This window comes from Gallinula chloropus, assembly GCF_964237585.1.
Source record: "Gallinula chloropus genome assembly, chromosome: 2".
NCBI classification, from domain to species: domain Eukaryota; kingdom Metazoa; phylum Chordata; class Aves; order Gruiformes; family Rallidae; genus Gallinula; species Gallinula chloropus.
Genome location: NC_140086.1, coordinates 154,204,906 through 154,220,339, shown reverse-complemented (window position 1 = coordinate 154,220,339; position 15,434 = coordinate 154,204,906). Strand labels below are relative to the sequence as shown.

At 42.8% G+C, this 15,434-nt stretch overlaps 1 protein-coding gene across 1 annotated transcript in view; it reads right to left on the bottom strand.

Moving 5' to 3' along the window:
* LMBR1 (limb development membrane protein 1) overlaps positions 1 to 11,768 on the bottom strand; it is a gene marked incomplete at its 3' end in the record, with an annotated part of 63,817 nt that extends 52,049 nt beyond the window's left edge. Inside the window, exon 1 of the mRNA XM_084260407.1 lies at positions 11,538 to 11,768. Coding sequence (XP_084116533.1) covers positions 11,538 to 11,600 — 63 coding nt within the window. The 5' untranslated portion in view covers positions 11,601 to 11,768. The remainder of the gene's footprint in view (positions 1 to 11,537) is intronic.
* Between the last annotated feature and the right edge of the window lie 3,666 nt (positions 11,769 to 15,434).

The following is a 15,434-nucleotide window of genomic DNA, read 5'->3' as shown; positions in this document are numbered from 1 at the left end:
GTACCCCAAGTCACCTGTAAACTTTCGTTTCCAGTCATTTATTAAAAAGCATAGTTGGTCACACTGAAATAGCTACGTTGATATCTTCAGCGAAAGAAAAGCCTGTATTGTTTAAATTCCATCTGTGGATGGTATTGGAGCAAATATTTTAATATATTCAAGACCAAACCATACTGCAAGCTCGGTATTCAATGAAAAAGCAGTGTCACATGCCACCATCCATCTCTACAGTAAGAGCTGACTAAAATTAATAGCTAGGACAGGCTATATTCCACACAACCCCAAATTCTCTGCAAGGAATTTTTCACTGGAGCTCAAATTGGGCTCCTCCAAGTTTGATTTGAGAAGACAGTGAAGACACTGCAGAGAATGTCCGCACCTGCGATGAATAAAGATTTTTTTATATTCCCTGATCATGCCACTTAAAACCCCACACATATCAAAACCACACAACAGAGCTTCCAATCTTGACATTTATTTCCTTAAATTCTTTGCCCCTCTCTAAAGCTGCCAAGTAGCTGTGGATCTGTCGTAACAGTTGTTCCTGAGAAGCTATTTCAAATCCAACTATAGTACATTCTCACATTATAGGGGAAAGACACTCAGTCCATTTTGACCAGCTGCATCAAAATATGAAGAAAATAAAGAGGAGTTTGAGAATTTTAAACAGCTATAACCAGTTAAGCAAAGCAATTCTTAATCATTTCCAACGTCACTTTCTGCATTTATCCTCTCCACCCCACTCAGTAACTGACAACAAACCACATGGATTCTGTTATATCTAGGGGCTCCCTTTTAACAGGTAACACATGAAGAAGTCTTCAAATATCAACTTTATTCACATCTCTTTGCATGGCCTAGATACAACCTCTGGTAGGGCAAGCCAAAGAAACCTGTCATCCCCTAGATTTCTTCATCTTCATTTGGGAAAGGAAGTGCTTTAGGCTCATGTTTAGATAAGGCGTGCCAAGACAGGCTGCTTCTAGAGATGCACTGCACTACATTCTTAGGTATCTTGTATCCAGCTCTTCCATAGAGTCATACTTTTGGATCTGTCATCCAAAGCCATTCAAGTATGATCCAAGTCATACTTCTGGATCTGTACCAGACAGCTCTCAGCTTCTGTGAGAATGGAGCTGGAGATAAACTGCATGCATTCCAGTTCGTATATTTAATGTGAGACTGATGAGTCTAGCGTTAAACATGAGCAATAATGGGCTGAACTAACTCAAATTACATTTCACTTCTCCCACTGACAGTTACTAAAGATCAGCTGGCATTCATTTGTCCGTGTGGATGATCTTTAAAACTCTGGCACTGAAATTCATGCCTGAAATTGGTGAAGCATCACCTTCTGTTGCAAGTGCTAGAGATAAGCTTTCATGCTAAAAAAGAATATGCTCAAAATGCAAAAGATACAACCATCTTTCACAATTGTAATGTATGTGTGTGTCAGCATTAAAAGCTGCATTTTTGGGTACAGAAAGATCAACCACTTCTATTTATATAGCATGATATGTATTTCCCAACTGCTGTGCTGAAAACATTGCTGTAGCTTATACCAGAAAAAGAGCATACAGCTGCTTCTTCCAATAACTGCTCAATAACTGACAATCAGTGCACCCTGGTAGCAAACACTCTGAACAGTATCCTGCGCTGCATTACCAGAAAACAAAGCCAGTTATCATCAAAAGTCATTATCTCTTGCCAGTTCGCATTCATTACGTCACACGTAGTTACCACATCCAGTTTTGAGCTTCCAGTATAGGAAAGACATTGGGAACTGCAGCAAGGAAGATCTCCATGATGGTGAGGAGGCTGGAACACTTGTCTGGTGCAGACAGGCTGAAGGACCTCATCTTGTTCAGTCTGAGGACAACAAAGCTTCAGGAGGACCTGTTGCAGTTTATCAGTACCTACAAGGAGGTCATTAGAATGGCAGAGTGGGCTCTTGACAGTGACACATGGTGGGAGAGGAGACTGAAGGCAAGGAGAAATTGCCTCCATGAGGAGAGACAAGCAGTAGAACCAGTTGCCCAGCAAAGGTTATACCGTCTCCATCCCAAGGTATTCAAGCCCTGAGTAACCTAGTCTAGTGTTATAACTAGGGTCCAATCAGCCTTCTTTTCTATTTATCCTGAATAAATCAGTACCATTATGAACTGTCACCTCATAATTTATATCCTTCTCCAGGACATTTATAAATGTGTTTAGAAGTATAAGTATAGCCATAGGCCCTTGTAGGGCTGTATCAGGGTGTCCTCCCACTACAAAAGAGCTGGTCATCTCTCAGAACAGCACTTAGCAGCAAGGAACCACCACAGAACTCCTCTGCAGAAAAGTGGCCTAGACCTTACCAACGTTCTTTGATTTAACACCCTTCAAACCATGAAACAGGTTCAAGGCTTTAAAAGCATTGAAGTGGACACGTGATCATTTCCTCCCGTTTGACTGCATACTAGCACTTAGAATAGGGAAAGTAAGGCTGGAGAAGTAAAAAAGTCAAGAAGAGAACAGCAATTTACTGTGTTATCTATGAAATGAAAGATGAAGAACACCCAAAAAACTAAGGGAAGGAAGGAAAAACTTTATTTTACAGTGCCTGTGTATTTTTGTATTAAAACAAAAAAGTTACTGCTATTACATCCATCAGCATCTCTACACAAAAGATATGCAAAAAAAAGCAGCTACAGACAAAGTTACTAATATAACAGAGTATCTTCACTTCTCACTGTAACTTTATAGAATGCATCCTTTTCCCTAAGTATAAAAACAGCACAGAGAAAAGAGAAGGCAGAGATTGCTCTGGGTAATATCACCCTGTAGAATACACCTGAGAACGCATTTAAGAGTTGAAAACATAGCTGTCAGTGCTTGGCACGACTGTGATTACTACCTACAGAAAAGTAGTAGCGTTGTGCTTTGGGTTTTAATTTCTATAATAGAAAGCAGCTAACCATCACACTGCACACCCATCTCTCACTGTTCTCATGCTGTTTGAAGTATTTTAATGTGCATTAAAGTGCCACATGGCAACTAAAAAGCTTCCTCCTCCTATCCCACTTGGCAACTACTTTTGTTTACTTGTGGAAAGGATGGCAGGAATAAACAGCAAGAAAATACAGGTGGAGACAAGCAGTTCTGCTCAGTCTATTTCTACTAACTCCATTATGCCTTGACATCTAAAAAGCAAACAAGGTGTCCCACCTGTTTCAGATGAGTCAACGGTAAGTTACTTACAACAAGCTATGCACACTAAAGAAAACTAAAATTTTTAGCTATGCTCTCAGTTTGACTTTGGCATTCATATCATCCACTTTGGAATCTCATTTTGAGAAAAACAAGATATTAACTATTTAGTCTTAAAAACTGTGCTCTGTGGCTAGATTATGTTCACCCTGATCCAGCCAGCCTTACACACTCAGCATGACACATGAAATTCAAGCTTATGAAAAAATCTCAAATATGCCTTATGACTAGAGATTTATTTTAGTCATCAACACAGTCCTCCACACCTATGAGTTCCCACAGCTCTGTGTGTGTCACCTCCTCTCAGGACTCCTCCCGGGCCAAAGGTATATGCAAGAGGCTGACCCACTTTATTTTGTTAGTTCCCAACTCATGATGAAATCCTAAGTGGTTCAGAGGCCAGGTACCTAGATTCACTCATCTAGGAAAAAAATCCAGTCTCTAACAGAAAGTACAAAAAATCCCAAGACATATTCTGTGTGCTAGAAATAATCCTCAGCCAAAGATTAAAAAAAAACCCAACCCTCCACAGCCTTTCTGAAGGTAGGTTCCATATGTCATTCACTTAAAGCTACCTTTACATTACTTCACCAGGAGCAGGGCCTCACTTCAAATTAACGCAGGAATTCAAATCAATGTATGAATTTGTTAGTGTCTACATTCTCTTTTATACACTTAGTGGCAATGTATTTATGTTGCTGGGTACAGGGACAAAGTAGTATTTTATGACACCTCCATAACCTCTAGTAAGGTGCAAGATACCTTTGTTCAGGGTACTGTATTCTATACCCAGTAATACACAAGAAACCCTTCAAAAAATGACTGCAAGTAATTTTTCTTTGACCTGTATGGGCTACAGCAATGCCATTAAAATCGGATTCAAGAATATTTTTCAGCATTAGTGCAAGATTTAAAAGCACCCTCTAGAGTTAACACCCACCACATCAACCTAGATCACACTAACATTCTGCCCCTGAATGAAGGCATTATTCAACCTTTTACAGCCAGGCTATAATAACCAGTCATACTCAAACTTCAGACTCGTTCCATTAGAAATTCCTTTCTGAGGAGTTAACTTCAAAAGCCTCATTAATACAAACTTGGTAAACAATTTCTATTAAGACAGCTTCTTTGACTAATATTAGTTTCCAGGGCAAGGTACATAATTATCTTCAACCAAGCTAATTAATTTTCTCCCTCTAACTTTCAAAAATCCTCTTCCTTGTCTTCTTACACACATGTATAGCAGAATTTAAGTAGCAAATCTGTATTTTTCATCCCCCAATCCCAAACACAAACATAGTTAAACTGCAACACTTGTATATTCCTATAATTCTCACCTATTAGGCAAGAGTGTCTACTGAACATAAGTTACCATCAGTCCTGAACTCAGCAAGTGTTTTAGACGTGTTGCTATTGTCAAATTCAACACCAACTCTTGCCATCAGCTAAATATGTTAAAAATAGGAAGTTAGGTAATGAAAAGAATGGGTACTCAAGGCATAAACAGGCACTTAAAATCAACAGTAAAATTGCAAAACACGACCTTTTGACGACAACTGTGAAACTCACACTGGAAACCACATCACACAAGTCAGTAAGTTGAAGAGACAGGTGGGACAGAAGTCACACACATGTACTGCCTTCCATCCTCTGTATATTAAGCTCAGCCTCGCACAGGCATCAATGTCATCTATGCATATATTACTTGCTGTGGAGAGCACATACAATATGGAAATAGGGAAACTGAAAAAATTCTATAGAATAATATTTTCCCATTTATCAAAATTTTCAAAGTCAAATTATTATTCAAAGTGTCCAAATATTAAAACAGTACAAAGCACTGTGGTCTTTCTTGGAATGATGTTGACAGTGGTTAGGAACAACATCAAATGTATTCAGTTAATCAAGAAGCTTGAAACCTCTGTGGGGGAAGCAGCTCAGCAACACTACGATATGTGTTCAATACCAAGCTGATGAAATGTCAACATGAGTTTTGTCGCCACAAGAATAAGTTGGGACCCAAAGAGCAACAGATGAAAGCTGCTGAAACTATGAAGCAATTTCACTTGTCACATGAACAAGTAATAAGGGGGTTACAGCAGTAACTTATTCCAGGTCATCTCTGAAAGGTAAGTACACAGCTAGTTAGAGTGATGCAACAACAAAGGCTGTTAATAATTATATACATAAAAGCAATCATGACTCTCAAAAGTCTCTCCTAGGCCTGTGTTGTGAGTTCAATAAATTCCTGCACGTTAATGTTAAGAAGTCAGTGTCCCTAGTCATTTGACAGTACATGTTCACAGGAAAGCTTCAGTGGTTTTCAAAGAGGGCATGGAGAGAGTAGAGAGCATCGCAGAAGACTCTCAACAACAGTTATCACTGCTCTCCTAAATGATGACAACTACCAAATTAAACAGGGGAGGGTGGAAGACAGTACAGGAGAAAGCACTGCAGGTGTTTTTTAAAAACAAAACAAAATCCCCAAACACACAACCTTCAAATACAAGCAGTAACCTTACACTGAATTGTTTTCTTCAGTCTTCCTTAAGCCAAATTTCCATCTGTCACCAGAACTTCACTAGCAACATGCTTCAGATTCTCTCTTGGCTCTGATGTTACAACAGCATCTGCTGCTCTGCTCTCCACATCGCTCACCCCTCAACAACTCTGAAAACAATTCTTTCCAGAGGGTCTTGGGCTTAGAAATTCAATCACACACCACTGCAAGGATCGAGATGTTTACTACAACCCCACCATCTCACCCTGTCCCTCTATTACATAACCAGCTACCCAAAGCATATGCACCTTGGGTTTTCTTACCTGTGGTCTTGTAAACAATAGCTTGTTTGGCTTGCTGACAGTTCGCTTTTCAATAGATTTTCTAGAATCTGATTTAAACCTTAGTTTAAGTTTTCTTAGACACTTGTCTGTAACTGCTGTGAACTGTGTTGTCCTTTTGGTCAATTGCTACCACAATGAAACTCAACAATATGCTGAAGGAATTATTTTTAACTGTAACTAACAGCTACTTTTTATACTTCTGCCTTTCCTGCTTGTTTTATGTAAACAGAAGTAGAAACCTCCAAAAGTTGTTCCTGTTTTGGGAGTAAGCCCTCGTCTATCCACTTGTCTATGCCAAGTATTTGGAGATGTCTATTGATTCCAGATGGATCCACTGATGCTGATCCTCAGGATCAGCAGCCAAAAGATGACTCATTACCTCTCAAAGTTCAGTACAGCACCCATGTTTACAAGAAAAGGTATCTTTTTAAGTTTACAGAATAATGCCAACATTTTATTTATATAATTATGTTAAATGTGCACCAATCTTTCAGGCCTGCATCTCATGCCACTACCACAAATAACTCCTTTATTCATTACAACTCTTTTCCAAAACATTTTTTTAAAAGAAGCAATACCAAGAAACAAAGTTATGTCTGAGATATAAGAAAGAATTTAAGATAAGTCACTCCTCAATCTTTCAGAATATGAATTTAAAAATTGAAAGGCAACAGTTTTACTGATTAAAAGATAAGTCTGCATAAACATTCAAACAAAAATATTTCAGTATTTGCAGTAAGCTGGTTCTTAAAAAAAAAAAAAGAAATAATCACTCGTGCTTCTAATCAGCATTTTCTTCCTGGCCCCTGTGAGAATATCATCATTTCTGGCATTAAAAAGGGGCGGGGAAGATTATGGTTTTTTGTTTGGGGCATAAGTATAAGGAAGCAGAACTAGTCAGAAAGAAAAGCACCCAACCAACAGGAGTACAGTGCTCAAACAGGCTCTCTACTTTTACATCCCTATAAGGGACAATTGGCAGCAGCAACCAAACTGCACTAGTTCACACAGAAAAACCCTGAGCACCTCTCTACCCCAAAATAGGACAAGAGGACAAAGGGTCCAAAAAGAAACCAGAGAATAAAACAAAGCCAGTGGTATTAGCATGAAGCTGCAGAGAAACAAAGACATGACACCCTTGCAGCTACCCAAATAGGCCTTTCTGAACTGCTAGAAGTTATTTTTAATTTCAGATTCCCTCCCGCTCCCCAACCAAATAACCATCGTATCACCTCCAACAAAAGATCCCCAGAAACCTTAATACAGCTGAAGCAAAAGTACATTTAATAGTACAGTTCGAAAACAAGTGCCTTCTTGTGGAGGGAATTACATAAAGAAATAAACTGTTTCTCCAAGTATCAACCATGTAAAGCCCTGAAAACACTTTGTCCTTCAAATGAATGCATGTGACATTAATCACAAACTACGTATTTCACCAGCTTCAACATCTGCCTGAACTTGTACAAAACAATTAGAAATTTAAGAGCACTTTTGTACTTGGAAGTGTTCTGCCACGACTGATTTTCTTCATGACTTATGAGATATAACTAAGTCATTTCCAAATGTACTCTGTTTGTTCCTAAGCTTTCTAGCTAATAATTCTATGGTCAGCGGATTATTTCGGTTTTCCCCACACTACAAATACAAGTACAGCGTGTTTATTTGGTCAAGGAAACCTCATAACCAAGTGTATGTGTTTGGGGGTTTTGGGGGGGTTGGGGTGTTTTGGTATGTTGTTGGGTTGGGCGGGGGGGGGTATAAACTCAAAATCCTACATCATATAAATGGGGAAAAAAACATATCAAAAAGTAGATCTGGGTTTTAAAAATCTAATACTGCAGAATAGAAGACTCAAGCCAGGAAAAAAGAAAAAAATAAAGAGTGTAAAAATAGCCTAGAAAGTAAGCCAGGGGAACACAAAGAGACTGAACCACTGCCCTCACTTGATTCACATTTGAAATAAACAGCTCACAACACTAGCCAAAGAGGGGACACTTTATGTTGTATGAACAGACATCACAAAGCAAGGGAAAAGCAGTTCCCTAAAAGCTTAAACATCTTCTGTGGCTGTAGAAGATCTCCTCAAACTACAAATGGATCTAAAGGATCAAGAAGGGCAAACTGAGTGAACAAAAATAACAGTATCAGACCAGCACAGGATGCTGAATGGCCTTCACAACTCCTCCCTACAAAGGCTGGTGAAGTACAGAGCACAAACATTCCTCTATTATTTTGTAACCAACTAAAGCTGCTTTTCAGAAAGATGCCCCTGTTAGTTAGAACTGAGTATGACTCTGGTTTTGTTGAAGTCAGGGCTCTCACTGACTTAGAGCAAACCCAGAGCTCTGCCATGTCTCCTACACCAGGTCATCAGCTTTCAGTCTCTGTGTTTACTTTACTGAATCTGAATTTGAGAGTTAGTACAAGCCTGAAAGAGCCTGGGTATCTTCAAAGACTACTCCAAACAACAGATCCTCAGCATAGTATATTCACACTTGAAAACCTAGACCAAAAGTCGGGTTTTAGTAAAATACCATCTTCATGAAGCAACAAAACACAAGCCAGGTTATTTTCTTGCAAACAGGCACCCTCTTGGGGAAAAAAAAGGTACCATACAGACACTCCAAACAAGGTCAAGAGCAAATAGGGCCGAGTTAAATTAAGCATTAAATCAGAGACAGTTACCTTAAAAGCAGATGAAAGATTTACTTCAAAAAACAATCTTTTACTACCTTTGCTCAATCTATAAACATGTCAGAAACATTTCTTTTTTAAGGTGGAACTAGCAGCAGTTGGCACCTACAGACAGAGGCAGGCCCCACCACCAGAAGGATAGCAAGCCTTTGATTTTTGTTACATAACACAACTTTATGGAAAACTTCATAGCTTGCCAGTTCATGCAATAGATGGAACAGAAATGAGGTATTACACTGAAGTTAAGCTTAGCACATCCTTAGTACTCCATCAGAATGCACAAGCTAGAAATACTGTATATATATAAAGGAAATGAAGAAGACTTGCTAAAGAAAAGTGGAAAGGGTTTTCCTTTTAACTGCTTCAACTTACACTGGTGAAAGATGACTAATCAAAGCATCACTTTAACTTCTAGGAAAGATTTCACTACAGAACTAGGTCTCCAAAACAACACTACCAGATTCCATAAATGACTTATATCTTATGGGCATATAGAGGTTTCTTGCACTGTAATATCTCGCAACAAACATCAAGTCCTTCTATTAACTGCTCCACTGCCCCAGCCCACCTGCAGCTGGAAAGGAAGTCTTCTGAATATGTCAGAAAATGGAATACATTCCTTCTTCCAACTGAGGGGCCAATGATTATACATACCCACTACCCACATGAGAACTGCCTATTTGCATATTTTAATAAATTCTATTCACCACCTAACTTCATGACCAGCAAGACCAGAAATGTTTAGGAGGGGATATTAACATAATGGTATGTGTAAGCAACATGTTCTGTGTGCTTTGTGATGTTTAAACTAACCACAAGTGTAATCATACTCACAATATGTTTCTGCAGCTACGCGAGAGGCACAAGAAGGTTGTATGCTCGGCTGCAGACAGCAGCAGTTTATGTATTCAACATACATATAACAAAGTATAGTTTCAAGAGTAAGAAGCCATTCACTGAATATTCTGCCTCCACTGCCCAAATAAAGGACACTTCACCTCTAAAATACCAGTTCTGTATGTCTTCTGTGATTTCTTACATGACTACACCAACAGGGAGAGTTACCATGCGCTCTAGAGGGAGCTGAAAAAGCTTTAGATAAGTAGCTGCAGCATAGATGAGATAGTTCTTCAAGAACTTTTTACCATCCCTATTTGCAACAGTACCTAGAGAGGTTACACACAGCCATTGGTTTGGACTCAACGTTTGTGTTTCTTACTAGTTACATCATATGCTCCATATTGTGCTTTTGTATCCGCCCAAGACTCTGGTGGAGACAAGCAGGAGATAATTAGCACACAAAGAAATACAGATGGAAAAATAGACACTAGGGAAAAGAGGATGCTAGCATCCAGAAGGGATGCATGATTTGTGTGTACACCTGTGTTTTCAAGGCACAAACAAGATTAAGCATTATCTTAAAGGCTTGTTTACAAAAGAGTATTTTTATGACCTTCCACTGGCTGTGGCTCTCATGACATGTCCTACATCCACTCACAGAAAAGGTTCAGGATGTCTCCTAAATTAACAGTTCTCAAACTGACTTTGTTTGCAATCTTCAGGAAAAAAAAGCCCTCAAAAATTTAAGACCATCTTTCTTTTGGTTAAGCATTAACAAATGGATTCTTCAAATACAGAAAAGAAATTAACACACTAGGGACCTAAACTAGTCTCTTCTATCAAGTAACTTAGCCATAGGCATACATATATTAGTTAACAGTGATATTTAATATTGTGTCTCACTACAGCTGAGAAGTGTTTAAAGCTAAATTATTAAGTCATATTTTTATCCAAGAAATACATTCGTCCTTAGCAGTAACTGCTAAAAGAACGCAGCTACCCAGCTGAGTTAGGACAGCATATGTACAGAGGACAACACTACACATCTCTTATGTCTCTCAGCATGTATTCCCTGCCTTCAAGTGAGGCAGGAAAGAGACGAACCTCATCAAAACACATCTATGGACTTTGAATAGTCCTGAAAGCAGTTATGAGGCAGTCAAGAGATGAAACTGCAACCGCTCTCTCCATCCACATGCAAGGTGCAGCGTTGCACTTGCCTGCAGGAGATTGAGGACGGGACAGCACAGCGTGCTCCGTATTGCTCCACGCGGAGGGCAAGGGGCACGCTGCAGCGCTGATAACGACACCAGGGGTTAGGGAGAACAGGAAGGTTACACACACGCACGCAGAGGACAGGACGCTCCTCGTATCACCGGCGGAAACATGGAATCCTAAGCAGTTACAGTAACAAGGCTGCACTGGAAGGCTGAGGCGTGGAACGCCGAAGCACACCCGCGTCCTGCGTGCGCACAGCCTACCGCACCGCTCGCCGAAGGCGCGGGGAGAGGAAGGCGCGGGCGGTCAGAGCCGGGGCTGCTCACGCCCAGCCCGGCAGGCAGGCGCGGGCACAGCTACACCCGCACGGGACCGGCCACCCGGGTCAATCCAGGCACGGGAGCTGGGGCGTGGGGCAAAGCAGCGAGGGGCAGGCAACGAGCGAGGCGAAGAGCAGGGCAGCCCCACGGGTGCCCTGGCGGCGGGCGGACTGTACAGCGAGGCGGGAGGTGGAGGGGGGGGAAGGGATGGGGTCCCGCGGCAGCGCGGCCTCCGGGGCACCGCAATGACAGCTCAGGGAGGAAGGCGGGAGGGGGCATCGCGCAGCCGGAGAGCCGAGGGCAGGCGGCCGCGGGGGGCCCCGCAGAGGGGCCGGGGAGCCGCGGAGGTACGAGGGCGACGTCGCCTACCGTGTACTCCCGCACTTGGCTGTGGAAGTTCTGCTCGCGGATCGTCACCTCGTCCGCTTCCATCCTTCATAGTCCCGCGGCCCCCGCGCGCAATGGCGGCCGCCGCCGCCGCGCCTGCTCCTGCCCCCCCGGCGGCAGGCGGGCCACCATGGCCAGCGGCAGCGCCGGCTGCTCCTCCGGGCCCTGGCGGCGGCTGCGGGGCGCCGGCGGCTGGCTCCGCCGCTCTGTCACCGTCCGGCGAGGCACGGAGGTGGAGGAAGGGCGGGCAACACCGCCTCAGCTCCTCCTGCTGCGTCACCACGCAACGTCCGCGCGCGCACCGCAGCCGCGCCCCTAAGCGCCCACCGGAGAGGCGGGGATACAGGACAGAGGGCGCGGCCCGAGTGCAGGGGAGGGGCGGAGTCTGAGGCACAGAAGGCGAACACCGGGAAAGGGGCACGGTTGTGGCGGGGAGGAACCAATGATTGGACGGGCGGCGGGGAAGGGGCGTGGCTTAGGAGCGAGCGGCGAGGAAGGGGTGTAGCTTGGGGGCGGGTGGTGGAGGTGCTGCTGCTGGTCGTACTGGGCCCGGGGAGCTGTACCCGCCCGGAGCGCGGCAGGTCCCGGCCGAGCCCCACGGTGGCCTAGGGGGAGGACGAGGAGGCACCCCGTCAGGAGGACGGGCAGTGGGGGGGAAGCTTCAGGCGCAGGGGAAGCCTCTTACCCGGAAGAGAAGCTCCCAGCACTGGTGTGACCCACGCCCGCAGGCTCCCCAGGATGTGTGAGCGGGCGCCGTACCCCCCTCGGGAAGCGCCGTAGCGACGGACCCTCACTGAGCTCGGGAAACGCGAAGGAGGCTGCGGGCGTCCAGGTCCAGGCGATCCTCCTTGAACTCAGCCCCCCCCCCCCCCCCCCGTGTATGCACCAGAATTTCTAGTGTGACAGTCTGGACTCAAAACTTAAGTCAAACCTTGTGTTCCACTGGCGATTCCTACTGACAAGCTGCTGTGCTGGGTTTTTGGCCGAGTGTTGTAGTAGAAAGGTGCAGTCTCCCCCTGGTTCCCTATTCCTTCTGTAGAAACAAATAAAATTGCCCAGATAGACACAAAAAACTATTAATGTAGGACACTCTATAACTTACAGGTGGCAAATTAACAAATCAAATGCTTATTTCTATCCAAATATGTCACATTGTTCAAAGGAAGTTTCAAAAGTACCGACCATCACTTTCTGCCTATTTACATGTCATCCACGTCACTTAGAGCTGAGATGATATTTACTACCCAGCCTCAGGCCCATTTTCTTGGTTAAAAGCAGATGGAGAAGTATTTACTACATTTTAGAGTTAGCAAAAGTGATCTCTGTCTAACATACTCCTTATCGTAGAATCATAGAATCATTAAGGTTGGAAAAGACCTCCAAGATCATCTAATCCAACTGTCCCCCTACTACCTATATTACATACTAATGGTAGTTCAGAACGCAGGACTTCCTTCAGCTTCAGTATGGCCACGGTTTCACCCAGGTTTTTTAGATACTTGTGAAGATACAGGTGACATGTCTGCAGGCAGAATCACACTGTGGGTGTGATAGGTCAGAAATGTCCTCACTCTTTGATCTCCTGATGTCCATTGCTCGAGGGGAAAACCCTTCTAGGTATCCACTGGGGCTGTACAAACAGGAGAGGACCATTAAAAGCAGACCAGCAGGAACAGGGAGCACAGTCTTTCAGCCACGTCTTGGGAAAAGTTGTCCTGCTTACAGCTGTCCCCTGCACAGCACCAGAGTGTGCCTGATACTATTGCTCATCTGCTTTTTTCTTATACTACTACCACTGATCTTGAATCACTACTTTTTTCTTGGGATGCTGAAAGTGAAAGGATCTGTAGCTGCTGAAAGGAACTTTAAAGAATTTTTTTTTTTTTTACACAATTGTAGGGGTTGGAAGGGACCTCCAGAGATTATCGAGTCCAACCCCCCACACGAGACTTTGGCTTGTGAGAGTGGCTAGTTCTGTTCCCCTCTCAGGAGCTGGGCCAGAGAGAAAAAAGTATTAACTGGAAACAATGTTAATATCTTTTATTGTAACAACAAACACAGCTAGAAAAAGTAGACAACTGTTTGGCACCAGGAACCTATCCACTACCAGGTCAAATTCTCTCAGAGCTGCCTATAAAATTACAGTGGAGTAAAAGACAAACCTGCTCTTACAAAGTGACATGCTTCACGTTTGTGCAGGGCAGACAGGTTCCCAGCTTTCATCATCTGGTATCAAAGAGTTATGCAACTGTATTACCAACGGGGTGTGAGGAACGCAGCATTTCGGCCTTCACTGGATTTGCAATGAAGACAGAAGTGGTGTAGCCAGAGCAAGCCAGATTTAAGAACTTGTGAAACAAGAAAGTCTAGTCATGGGGGAAAAGTGGGGACAATCTGAGATTAGGGCAGTATTCAGTATGTTAAAATATACATACAAATTCCAGGGCAAAGGTGGAGAATGATTGGAGTTCAAGCCACAGTCAAGCAGGGGGTTGATCCAGGCAATAAGAAGCAGATGGAAGAGTGAGGCAGCTTGGGGAAGAAGAGACAATGAAAGACATACTTCGGAGTCGAGAGAAGGAACTAAGCTTAGGGCAGGGCAATCTATAGGCTCTTAGGAGATCTCTGCCAGTGAATACCAATATCAGCTGTCGGTCCATCAGGAACATGGGCCTGAGGGGAGATCTAGTTCCTCACCTACCTGGGAAATGATTCACCCACTGCTAAGGAACAGCTCATTGAATATGAAACTAAGTTCCGTTCATTAAGGAGGTTTCGAGTTGTATCTAGGTGCATTTTGTGCATTTCTAAGGTGTAGGCATAGTAAACACTCCTCTGCAAGAGAAGCTTCTAAGGAAAAGGAGCTGTACTTTTGTAGCTGTTACAGAAACAAAACCAAGTTTAAGATTTAGCAGAACTGAACCTTCCGCTTCCACCTGGGTGGTATTATTTCTTGTTAATATAGTGAATTTGAAATATACTTTGAGGAGGAGATATATGATTTGTCTCATATTATGGGCTGGCAAGTGCTTTCTTCCATTTCTAGCAGATGAAACATTAGAATCACGATACACATTCATATTAGCTAAAAAGGCATGAAAAAAAAGCTTCCATCCTTTCTTGAGCAGAAGTTGTTGCTCAGTTCCAAGGTGTCTACATCATGAAGGTCAGTCATGGTAGCCACCACAGCAAAATCTATTTATATCAAAAGAAATGCAGTCTAGAGCTGGCAGCTCTTGCAAATTGATAAGACGGCTGACTAATGAACCCATTGATTTTTGATGGAGTATAAAAGAAGTATTTTGAAGCATACCAAAAGAAAAACTAAAAAAAACATAAGCCTCAGACACTTTGCACCAGAGAGTGGTTAAAAGACCTCTAGATGTTTTTCCTTCGTTCTTCAGACATAACAAAGACAGTGACAGAGGGACTGTCCTCAGCCATTCTTAGGACCTCCTTAGCAACCCTAACAAGCTTGTCCTAAGTAAAATCTAGACATGATTTAGGTGGAAATAGAACATTTTATCAAGTTGCTAGTGTACAGGTATACAGAGAGTGATGAAAAACAGACTTCTATTGAGCTGGCCTTCAGTGGTGCCTGAACCCTTGAGGTAAAAGTTGAGTGGATTTAAAAGATTTTGCTCAGTTTATTCTTTTTCAGTCTAGTTTTAAAATAATGGGCTTTGGCTTCAGAATAACCCAGTAAGTGTCAAGTGTAACACTTGACACAATAACCAAAACCAGTTTCATGTTCACTGGGTTAACTCGGAGATTCTCTAATTAATTGAATTGGATAAACTTGAAGTTCCTAAAGTTGGAATTGTTTCACTGGGAAGGTTCCCATGGAATTTGCTGATGGATTTTAGATCACCCTCTTTA